Source organism: Nymphaea colorata, chromosome 7, assembly GCF_008831285.2.
Source record: "Nymphaea colorata isolate Beijing-Zhang1983 chromosome 7, ASM883128v2, whole genome shotgun sequence".
Lineage (NCBI taxonomy): Eukaryota > Viridiplantae > Streptophyta > Magnoliopsida > Nymphaeales > Nymphaeaceae > Nymphaea > Nymphaea colorata.
The window spans coordinates 7,860,135-7,872,678 of record NC_045144.1 but is presented as its reverse complement, the minus strand read 5'-3'; the positions used below and the strand labels follow the sequence as shown (position 1 = coordinate 7,872,678).

Here is a 12,544-nt window from a genome sequence, read left to right as displayed (position 1 = left end):
TGTGAACCACTTCTGACCTTTTACTTTGCAAAGATTTTAAAAAATTAACGAGAAACAGAGTTCGCCTCATTAGCTCCATATATTTTATTAAACCAAATATTATCTGCTGATTGTACATCATTAATATCAGCTTCAGGAATCCTGCCCTTGGCAGTCTGTAGATCCATGGGTTCTGTTTGAAACCCTGTTGCAAACTTGGGAAATAGCTTGGGTTGAATAATTTGGTGCAACGAGAGACCTACTAACATTCAAGACGCATTCATGCTTTGTTCTTAACTACTAGAAATAAATGAAGTCCCAACCAAAATCCTGATATTTCTTATATATGTCATACTTGAAATATGATCGAGATATTAAACGAAAGAAAAAAGGGAAGGATCGAACACGGTTGCTTTTGAAGTTCTCAGCTTTGTTGATTTTTTCTTCACCAAACTCCAAAGGGAAAATTTAAGAATCAGCCCATTCGATGGTTTATGAAAATCCAACCAACAATCTGATAATATTCAAGAATATACAGCATCTGCATTTGATTTCGAATCAAACACCTACTTGCACCGAGTCCACCTTGTTAAAGTTGCACAGAGAACCTGCCAAAGGGAAAGCATTCTGGGCTTCGAGTTGGGAAAGAATCAGTTCGGCTAAGAGAAAGCAGCAAAAAATAGAAAGCGGATTTCCCCACTAAAACCGCAGCATGATTTTATATACGGGCCTTTTGAGCCCAAAAGCGCTGCTGCTAACAACAATTTTGTAGTCCAACAACATAAACTACAGCTTTCTGCGGAAGCTATATTACAACAAGAGATACACCATTTTTGCCTTTATTTTCCCTGGAAGAAAGAACTCTAGCAGAATCTCCGACCGTGGGGATCACCTCAGTAAGAAACCATGACAAAACTGGGTTATCTTGTGAACTGTTGAGCATGAGATGCATCTACTTCGGACCCCAACATAAATCTGCCAGTGCTACGATGGAAATTGTTCAACGATGACATCACATCGAAGTTGAAATTTTGGCCCTCTTCTTCTTTAACTCTGTAATGATCAGGTCGGTTGCCCATAATTCCATTCCCATAAAAAGGTAAAATCCCAGCAGATTGAACTGGACAGTTGATCCCTGAACTGGGAACATTGCCACCATGGACCTGTCTCAACATGCTGTCCGCTTCTGCTTGATTCTGCTTGTGAAGGGAACTGTTTTCAGCAGCTTGACTGATCCCCACACCAAGATCCAGACTAACTGCATCAGGTCCTCTAGAATAAGGTACTGCCCTGTTAACCTCAATCTGATTAGGTGGCATTAGCATAACAGGATTCAGAGACACCTGCATATTGGTATTGAGAGGACTGAGGTTCTGCACTGCCATTGGTGCAGATGTTTCACGGTTGGTGGAACTGGAAGTGGGTACATCATGATTATGTTTTCCTTCGTATGTTGTAATAACAGACTTTGGGTCATGCGAGGCTCTCTCCACATGCTTCCTAACAGGGCATCCAGCATTGGTGCATTTGTAGTAACTCCTGCCAACAGTAAAGCATTGATGAAAAAACAACAGCACTTCATTGGTTCTGCTTTGCTCTTACGGAAGCACGAAGACATAGTTCATCCAACTTCAAGATGATCAATTATGAATTAAATCTGACAAGCTAGAGCCCAACATGCAACAAAAGTTTACATCCTCAAGTGACAGGCATTTGGTAAATATGGGTGAGTTCCAAGTAGTTCACTTTTGTGAATGCAGTAATCGAATTTAAATCAAGAAAAAAAAAAAAAAAGAAATCCCAGTAGTTTGACGAAAAAAAGGCATTAAGCCAGATAAGGTTATCAGAATACTTCACTAATTGAAATTCTAGTCACTAATTATCTTTCTAAGCCATATGACAAGGAGAAATAGTAGATTGTTTCCAGTTCTGAACACACAATAACAACTGAAAGGGAGCATGCCAACTTATAGCTAGTAAGCAGAGTAGGCAAAGCGACTTTGCCCTCACAATCTCAGGATCATATGCTAACCCACTTTGTGGCATGAACTCACAGATTGCAACATAGGACAGAACAGTGGCATAAAGACCAGATGAATTAGCAGGAAATATGGGAATAGTGGATGATGCAAGAAGCCGATGAGCGAGTGCATCAATAGCAATATGCTAAGAAGGTTTAGATGTTGTGATAAATAGGTGATCAGCCACAACCATATGCTCATGACGTGAACACCAATGAATGACAGAATGAGTGGATTCAAGTCATTGAAGAGAAGACATAAACACACCCATACACCTAAACCCCATCATATTAGTTGGACAAGCCCTAAGAGTAATAGACTAAACAATTGACACGCACACACACACATACACAGTAATAGACTAATGAGTAGGTGTCAGACCCTTAGTTGTTAAATCCATCAGGAACGATCTTTGGCATTTGACTTTTTCGATATTGACAGTTGAGAGAAAAAGAAAATAATGTAATGAACTAATAATACTAGACAACCAAAAAAATGCTCTTTTTTCTTTTTCTTCTTCTTTTCTTCCAACCATCCGTATCAACAGAAAGTTGTTCTTAAAAAAGTTAACTTCCAAAATTATCCTTAAAAATAAAAGGGAAAAAAATGCTCTTTTCTAGTTACCTACCACGGACTAGCTGGCCAACAATTAGTTTGTCAATGTGTACCAAAAACCAATCGTCTCATTTGTCCTTAAAAAAGTTAACTTCCAAATTATCCTTAAAAATAGAGGGGAAAAAATGCTCTGTTGTAGTTACCAATCACGGACTACCTGGCCAATAATTAATTTGTCAATGCGCACGAATCATCGCATCAGCTGCCAAGCCTAAAAAAAGAGCCTTACTGGCTTCAAGGCCAATGACTGGTTAGCTGAGCAGCAACTAGGCTGAGTGTTCAACTAATTTCTAATTTGACCACACAAGATCTAGCGCAAAAACCATCTCTAAGATTGCTCAAATACTATTCATATGTACAGATATTAAGCATACATAAGAATAGTGCTGATCTCATGCAGTTGCAACTCAAGAAATTCTACATGAAATTTCAGACAAGCATCCCCAAAGAAAATAAGATATCATACCTATAAATTATACAGATAAGCAGACGTACCTACTTTAACTACCACCAAGAATGATACATGCAATCTCTTCAAAACAAGAAAGTCAAAAACATATGGTTGTAAAAATTTATTTTGTTGTACATAGCAGCAGCATTGTAACATCACATCATCATGACAAAAAGTTTTATGTTTATCATTCCGTACACTTGCTAAGCCATATATAATGAAGCAAACCAAGACCAACCTTGGATTAGGATTTCCTTTCACCACTTTCTGACCATATTTACGCCACCTGTACCCATCATCAAGGATATCAACTTCACTCAGTGTCTGTACAACAACACGTGGCTCTCGAGTTGTTCTAGTAGTTATTGTACTATCCATGGCCACAGTCTCCAGTTTTCTGCTTGAAATAAACTTGAGCATCAGATTGATTGGCACAATCTCAGTAGTAAATTAATTAGAATCAGAGCTTTAAAATGATACAAGACCTGCGTTTTGCTTCAGGATCATCTTCATCAGCCTCATCATTCCTGTCTCGGTGAGCACCAGATCCATCAACGTCTTCATCATCATCACTTACAGATACAGAGGACAATTCCGGAGTTCCATTTGATTCTAACTGATTACATGCCTGACCAATGGCATTCAGTGACTTATCTGTAATAGACGATCAGGTCATACAACTGCAAGACTGCACACATAGGGAAAGTACATAACCACAGCAGATTATTAATTAAATCTCATATTACCATCTATGTTAGTTGATCTATCTGATCTGTCATCTCCATGTGCATTTTCAGAAGCACCAACAGCTAGCCTCCGGCTTGGCTGAGGCTTAGGATGATCATGCACCCCTTCGTATATAATTGCGGTAACCAACCCTTCATGGTTTCGCTCCAGCTTTTTCTTCATTTGGCAGTTTGGATGAGTACATTTATAGTAGCTCCGTGGGAACTCACTTCCCTTAACCAACTTCTGCCCATACTTGCGCCAATTGTATCCATCCTCAGATGGCCTTTCAACTACTGTCAAAGGAGCACCTTTCTGGTCTAGGGATACATGTTGAGTCTCGGCGTCAGGGCCCCTTCTAACATTTAACTCATCAGATGAAGGATTGGCAGGTGTGATAGAATTTGACGCAGCACCACATGCAGGTGCCTCAGAAGTTGCAACAGAAAGGGAAAGATCCTTAGCAGAGACAGCCATTGCCTCAATCTTTATGGATGCTTGTGGCTCAGAGTATCCTTGACATTGCCCAAAATTTTGATTTTTTTCTGGATTCGAGTTGACAACAGCCTACAAAGGGTAATAAAACAATGTTTAAATTGTAAACACAAGGTAGATGCAGAGGAAAAATAGTACTTGACAACCAAATATGCAAAAGCATTTTTCATATACTAAATGATAAATATATACTCATCCTTTTTTGGTAACATGCTTACATATTTGATAAACACACACCCGTCCTGTCCATATAGTAATCACTTATCAAGCACCAATTTTAGTTGATTTTAGTTTCTCATTACTTTAATAATTAATATATACATAAATACAGCATGGTAGTCCTAGCACGATGCAATTGTATTTGCTTCAATGATGCAATGTCTCTAGGTTCCAGGAGAAACTGAAAATCTGAAGTTTGAGATGTTTCCAGGAGAAACTGAAGAACAGAGTTTAACTCGAACATTTTTCTTTGATTTATTCAAAAAACAATTGTCATATTCATGTCCAAAACCAATGAGATGGAATTCAGCAAGAAGAAACTGCAGTTCTACTTCTGAGTTCTGATAAAGCAGTATGTGGTCAACTCTCAGGATCAGATTTGCACGTTCTAGCCATAATAATCTGTATTAACCTTGCAAATCAGTCACAACTCCTTTAAGGGTTAAGCAGTCGTATAAATATTAACAACGAAATGCTTTCCAACAATGGATTAGTGCCCGTCATGACATCTATGAATGTATGAATAAACAATTGTCACTAGTTTCTTGTGTAAGTTAAGCTGGGTATACTCCAGGTTGGCAATAAAAGGAAAGAAAGAAAACCATGGAAAAAGAGAAAGAAACCATACAAACTTTCCTGTGTACATCTGTGTTACTGTCTGATGGACCAAAAGCTGAAGCAGCAAACAAAATGTGCACAAGTGTGTCAGCTAATTCTGACTATGAAAAGAGGGCAATATACATGAGTCTTCCTAGTTGTCATCATTAACACGGAGGAAGCCAGTGACCATCCCAATTCCCAAGGAAGTGTTTGAGTTTATATACGAACAAAAACAATTCCTCTTTTACCCATATTCCATTTTTTAGAAACTGTGTAATGTATTCAGCCACAAGCTAGTTGGAAATTTGTAGTGTAAATGTTAGCATTCCATTTCAGCTTTGCTGACTTATACGAAGTAGCTAAACACATTGATAATGTTTCTCTACATCCTTTGGTCTAAAATTGCATATGAATATGAGCAAATGCACCTAATTTAAGAAATAGCTCGTGTCTACATCATAAATATAAGCAATTTCATTTTTTTTAAAGAAAAAGAAAAGACAAAAAACTTAAAAATCGCATCAATAACATAAATTTTTCGCCATCATCATCATAGGCATCATAATTACTAATTTTTGTTCATACTGACAATAAAAACATCAAATGTGACTAAAATAAGGATGGTCTTGATGCTGACCTACTAGAGATTTTAAGGCTAAGGTTTGAGATTTGAATTTGACTAGTTTTGGTTTTTTAGGGCCCACATAATAGATGGACAGGGTATTACATCATTTTGCACACTGTTGTGCTGAAGGACTCTTAACCATCCTGGAAAATTGTTTAATAGTTCATCATCTTGTTGAACATAAGAAGGTTCTGTTTTGGGACCTGTAGTTAGGGATGACATGTATCCCATGACACGAGAAATCATGGAATAGGTAAAAGTGGATTTCACAACTACGACATGGCCAAGCACCACCACTTCCAGCCATGCATTCTCCTTTTTGGACAGCTTAGGAGCAGCAAAACACTGTCAACTCAACAGATTACTTCTTCCTAAAAGTTCAAGGTGGACTAATGATTTGCGAGCAACAATGTTAACCAATGCAAATCAGGTGTCAGTTATTGGATATGCCAATCATCAGCTTATTCAAAGGCATTCAAATCCATATATATGAGAGACTTGAAGATGCCAAATTCCTCTTGATCCCCACTTTTTGCCACTTTGGCCCTCAACTGATGGAATGGGGTTCTAATGAACAAAAAAACTCACTGCTGCCACTGATGCCCATTCCCAAACTTCTAAGATAATCAATAGCATAAGCTAATACTCGAACCTATAACTTTCTTTAGCACATAAAAAAAGGCAAACACATAAAATACTATCACAGTTTAATATTCAACCTCTTGTTCCACTGTTAAACTTCCAATAGGAGAAATGGTATGGTTATGATATGCAAGAACAAATTCGTGCATCACAACAAAGACGAAAAAATTATGCATTAATTATTAATATGTTATTTTCTAAGACCAGTTGACAATAGCTCAAGTGAAGCATTGATATGTATTATGCAAGAAACAAACTCCTAGAAACCACAAAATTGGCGAACATAATTCTATCTTAAAAGGAAGTAATATAGTCATCAGACTGTCATCATGAATGTGATGTCACAAACCAATGAGCTTTACAATCACTGGAAAGAGAAAATCAACTTTTTTTTTCCAAAGAATGACACACAACCAGAAAAAAGTACATACAGTACTTACAAGGGCACCCACACTGGAACTTGCTTCTTCACGTGGTTTAAACACAAAACTTCCGGGGCCACTGCCATCACCAAGATAGTGCTTCTTGGAGACATTCCATGAGGAAGAAAATGCATTAGATACAAGGCCAGAATTGAAACCAGCATTGCATGGACGAAATGAGAAGGTCCCCGTAGTTGGAGAGGGCTCTGCAAGCTACATCATGCAAATTGACATGGTACATTCAGCATGTGTCAATTCCAAGTAACAACAAATAACAAAATAATAAGCACACTTGTCATAGAAATAAAGTGGTGATTCAAGAGACACACACACACACACACACACACACACAGAGAGAGAGAGAGAGGGAATTCAGACATATCCATGAACCCATGTCAAGACAAGTCTACAGGGACGCAACAAATTGCTGCTTTATTCATGTCATATAGAGGGGTAAAGGAGTTTTGTTTTGAAGAAAACCAAAGGAAGTGCAATTCTATAAGTCTGAATTTGACAAGCTGAAACCATGTCAGAAACCTGGCCTTTACACCAAAACAAACCTTTGAAACTTGTTTTAATGCTAAATCTAGCTAACTTTTAGTATCATCCACATGCATTATAAATGTTTAGGTCTATACAATACAAACATGAACATAGAACTGCAGTAGCTGCCTTTTCCAGAGATGTTAATTTAGACAAGCTGGAATTACTAAAATAATAACTAAGTTAAGCAACCATCAAGGAATTTTAATCCAAAGAAAACTAGCCATAAAGGTCTTTTCACTTTCCAATTTTTTGATTGCAATAAACAGCTGAAAAATAACTGGAACTCTGCTGAAAATAGAACTATTGAACACCTCTATCCTATTCCGAGAAAGGAAAAAATGAGAAAGAACTTTCAGAAAAATAATTAAGTTTTAAAATTTTAAGCGAATAACCTAGCAATTGCAAGTAAAAAAGGAAGTCATTTTCCTGTGCATGAATACCCTAGTTGACAATTCTGATGAACCTAGATTTCACTTGTTTGAGTGAAACACAAGCCTGTAGGATTGTGCCAAAGAATCTTACTTAAATATACCACATATACCAATATAATGACCTGATTTTAAGGGCACACATTAGCTGATAGTTCTGATTGTGAACTTCTAGGAACCATCAAGACACCGGAACCATAAAATAACAAGCATTCCTGCTCTGACATCAAGTTTCCTCTTACTGCACAACCCTTGCCTGTTAGCAGACAAGGAGAGGTTGCTATTATACAGCTTGAAGCCTTGAACTTTGTTTGGATTTGCTTAGTTATAAGGTCTTGGAGGCATTCAGGAACCCTGATAATAGTGTAACAGCTATGTAGTACACCACTAAATCAGTCGGCAGAGAAGATGACAAACCTGAAAGCATTTATTACCCTCATCATTGGCCATGTTAACACTGCTTCCATTACATACTTCCCCATAATACATAGCAGATGGATTATATCATTCAATGGATATCCAAATCCGACAGCTTTAATGCAGTCAGTATCCCTTATCTGACTTCCCATGAACTTCTACTTTAAAAATTCCTAAGAAGTCGCAAGCTTACGGTGCTTCATGACACAGACTAAGAAGAACAGAACTCTTCACGATTGGTTGATTCAGTTCCATGACTCTAAAATCACTCAAAAAGGATAGCTTGTAGAGGATGATTAAAGAACAGTGTAACCAACTCGAAGTCAAAAGGGGTGGCTTGTATAGAATGACTAAAAGAACTATAGCCAATTCGAGAACTCTTGTGGGAGAAGGGTGAGTTCCTGTTGGGACTTGGAACCGTTGGGAAATTCTAAGGCATGCTATGTCTCATGGTCGCCTTGTTCATTTTACCTTTTGCCCCACTCTTGGAACTTGACATACCATTTACACATTTCACAAACCTTCAAGCAAAAGAGATAAAAACCAAAATGATAAAAAAGGACAACATAATAACTCCGGGGACAAATCCAACTGAGAAAAGAGATGAGAACTATAGATAAATATTCTCTAAGATATCTCATATATCACGGACAGATTCCCCACCACACGTTTTCGGAAGGCTAACTTTACAAGATCAAAACCCCTAAAAAAGTGACAGTGTAAAGAAATTCCAAAATCGAACAGCATAAAGCTGCCAAAAGAACCAAAATCACATCAAATCTCATTATCTCGTACTACAATCATTTAACGTCAGAACCAATTTTATTCTGGGAAGCATGAGATTCATCATCATATGACTTCAACACGCGATTCACTTCACCCAATCTGAAGACCAACCAAAACCAAGTAATAACTAATGACGAACAAAAATTGAAAACAGCTCTACGGAAGAAAATACGAAATTTCTCGCCAAATACAGACTAAATTTCGCCAAATACCACAATCATAACAGTTAACTGGACATGTGCCTCCATCCAACTAATGAGAGCATCTAAGCTGGTGTTCTACTCGAGATTCGCTCCAACTTTCAACATTTTAAGCTAAAGGTCAAAAAACTTCACTCCCTTATCAAAATTCTTCCCTTTAGGGTTTTTAACCATCTTTCTCCAATACGTTACTCATCTACTACCAAAAATCAGAAGAGAGCATATCCAGGACCAGAAGAAACGATCTGACTAAAAGAAGAACTAAAAATTTATCATTCGTGCTCCCGCACTGTTATCCATGCCTCCATCTCCAGCGCATTCGCAAATTTCCCCCAAAAATGATCAACCTTTCGCAGCTTCAAAGGGAAATTTTTTGCATAATCTTCCAAAAGGAGTTCAAGCGAGGTTTCGCATTCTCACCCAACATCAACAAACCAACCGACCAGAGAGGAATCTGACAAGGGGAACACCATACCGGAATGTTGGAGAGGAGGACGGGCGACTCAAGCAGTGTGGTGGGGCTTAGACCCGGAGGGATCGTCAAGCAGGGGGAGCGCGCGATCGGCAGGCTCGCCGGAGACATCGTTTTGTACCTCGCCGTGCTGGACCCCGCGCCGCCTCCCGGCGTCCCTTCCGCCCCTCTGCCGCCAGCTCCGCCGGCGGCGGCGGCTGAGGAAGACGACGAAAGCTCCAGGTGATCACCACCAGGGCCGTTTCTGGGAGGATCGGGGTTTGACTCTGCGTCCATCGGGGAGCATCAGGAGACAGCAACCTCCGCGTTTGATAAACAGAGAGAGAGAGAGAGAGAGAGAGAGAGCCCACTGTTCCCTGTCCGTCTTTTTTCCTCTGGCTGTGTATTTGGGGTTTGAGCCAAAAGATCCTTATACCCTCAAACTCTTCCACTAATTACTCATGCGTCCCTGTCACGGTTCCTTCGCGACGTATCGGATTTTCCGGTTCTTGTCAACGAGTCACATTGTACGGTTCGCTCGTTGGGGCCCGTTTGGCTGTGAAACCATGAACTTTGACTGTCTGGTTTTCTGCTTTTCAAAATCACAAACTTGTTCACTCAATATTTCAAAGTGAGAAGGACGCCAAAAAGGAGAAGTTGAAATGCCATGCAACTTTTCATTTCTAAAAACATTGCCAACTTTCCTTTGGTTATTTAATCATAGTTTTTTCCATCATCACAAAAAAAAAATCATGGTTTGCAAGTCGAGTGGAGTGAGTTCGTGAACCACTCCAACTTGACTCATTTATCAATTCGAGTATTTTGTAAGCTTTATCTCGGCTCGTTTATAAACGAATCGAGCACGAGTCAAGTTTTTTCGAACCAGTTCAAGTCGAGAGCCCGGCTCATTGTGCAGCCCTAGTTTTACAAGAATGAAAAGTGTGTATTTAACCCATGAAATGTCAACTTCCACTAACAATTGAGCCGGGTTCTCAAGGCATCGAATTGGCTTAGTTGGACGGAGCCAGGTTGGGAAACCCATCTTGGTTTGACATTTTATTTATTGTCAGGCTGAGCAAATGGATCTGGGTCACCCATCCCGCCCCAAGAACGTCAGGTTGGTGGGAGCCCATTTTGGGTGAACGAGAGGATCATCCCATTGCCGAAACGAAGCCCGAAGGCCCCCCCATTCTCTAGGAGTCATGAGCTACATCGATGTCAGCAGAACGGTCCACCCTTCAACTTATATGTTGTGTCATATCACTTTAAGACACAAGAGCATAGTGCTCATGATAATCGAATTAGAGACATGTCTTTACATAAACTCCTAACCTAACCAGCTACGTTATGTTCCTTGAGAGCCCACAAAAGGTCGGCTATTCATACTTTTTTTTTTCTCTCGACCATCAATATGCTTTAAATGAACGGTATTGATTAAATGATTGGGTGACTCTAGATAGTCATTGTTATATATAAACTAATAATTAAACCTGTAGATATGAATAGATAGAAATGAAGATCATTAGAAAGAACTCTGGTTTTGTTTTCTTCCAATAATTATATTTCCTAATACATGATTAAAAACAAAATTGAATGTAAACAAAATATATACATTTTTGTTATGTTTGCAAATACTAATTCAAAGTTTTTTTTAAGAAGAATACTTATTTTTCTACCGTCAAAAATTTGGTATCATGAGAGCCATTTATTTTTTTAATACTAGAAAAACATGTTAAACTCAAAAAAATGATTGACTTAGTATATGATTCTCACTAAAACATTATTAAGATCATATCCATGTGGTTAGATTATACAAAAGAATACTTTTATATATATATATATATATATATATATATAGAGAGAGAGAGAGAGAGAGAGAGAGAGAGAGATTAAAATGATAAAAAAAATACTTACACTTGATGTTAGCAGAAACTGCAAAGAAGAAAAAGAAGAAGACAAAACAAATAAAGAATGGGAGAGAGAGAAAACGAAAAGCTCAATTATCACGTTTCATCATAGTAAGACATCGTCATAAACTTATCCATCGTTCTTCATGACAAAAACCGCCGATAATAATTAGTGACGGCAGGACTGAATCACTGACGTCTCTTCAATATTTTCAACCCATTCACGACAGATTAAACTGAACCGACAGCCATGCCGATTCTATTCAGAACTCGATTTTTACAGCTGCTGAGAACTGGATGTCTGATTCCTGAAGTTTCGAGTTAAACACTTTGAGTTTTAGGTGTAGTTGACAAACTCATGAACTCGGACTCGGATCAGCATATGATCGGGTCATCGTTATCAGCGAGTTGACTAGTCGACTTGGTCGACTATTAAAATAACCTGAATAGGACAAGTCATGACGAGTCGGCGGCGAGTGGAGAGTGAGTCAGGCCAACCTTGACTAGTGGCCAGGTTTTTTAGCGATCTAAGCTAACTCAGATTCAAACCAACTGTAGTTTTAGGGGCACATAAGTCATTTTAGGCCATCCGAACATGTAACCAAAGCATGTTAAAGAGAAAACCACGTATCAATTTTCTTGGATTAAACACTCGTATCTTAAAGGATACATGCCCGCCTGTTAGGGAATGTCAACCCGTTGAATATAATCCGGTGTTTGAATTCGTGTAGTTGCACTCCAAGAAAATTAACTTCTTATCTGAAATGAGATCAGAAATCAATGTACCATTTTTTTTTCTTTTGGGGTATTCGATGGATATTCGATATCCAAATCTATTAATTATATAGTTCTGCATTTTGTATATTCAAATTCAAAAGTTGGATTAAAGAATATCCGAATAGTCTGGTAAAGGTGACAGGGATATCTGATTCAAATTTGAAAGCACATCCCTACCATATGTCATTATGTCCTTGTGCTCTCTTTCTCTCTCTTACTTTCTACAATTTTTTCTTC

General features: G+C 38.4%; 1 protein-coding gene across 2 annotated transcripts; it reads right to left on the bottom strand.

Annotated features, from left to right (window-relative positions):
- Nucleotides 1-656: 656 nt before the first annotated feature.
- On the bottom strand, nucleotides 657-10,005 carry LOC116257566 (WRKY transcription factor SUSIBA2-like). 2 transcript variants are annotated; one of them, XM_031634443.2, is made up of 6 exons: nucleotides 9,648-10,005; nucleotides 6,814-7,008; nucleotides 3,813-4,359; nucleotides 3,552-3,720; nucleotides 3,305-3,463; nucleotides 657-1,518 (listed from the first exon to the last, which is right to left on the bottom strand). In XM_031634443.2, the coding sequence occupies exons 1-6, from the start codon at nucleotides 9,918-9,920 to the stop codon at nucleotides 900-902; spliced, it is 1,962 nt and encodes a 653-aa protein (XP_031490303.1). In that variant the 5' UTR covers nucleotides 9,921-10,005; the 3' UTR covers nucleotides 657-899. The 2 variants fall into 2 exon arrangements, with proteins under 2 accessions (XP_031490303.1, XP_031490304.1); XM_031634444.2 differs by having other exon boundaries at nucleotides 6,826-7,008.
- Between the last annotated feature and the right edge of the window lie 2,539 nt (nucleotides 10,006-12,544).

Excerpts from the sequence above, each read along its gene's own strand:
- LOC116257566 (XM_031634443.2), bottom strand. The coding sequence starts at position 9,920 with ATGGACGCAGAGTCAAACCCCGATCCTCCCAGAAACGGCCCTGGTGGT. Across the intron at positions 4,360-6,813 it reads GTTCCAGTGTGGGTGCCCTT|GCTGTTGTCAACTCGAATCC; the intron begins GTAAGTACTGTA and ends TACCCTTTGTAG. Across the intron at positions 3,721-3,812 it reads TAGATCAACTAACATAGATG|ATAAGTCACTGAATGCCATT; the intron begins GTAATATGAGAT and ends CGTCTATTACAG.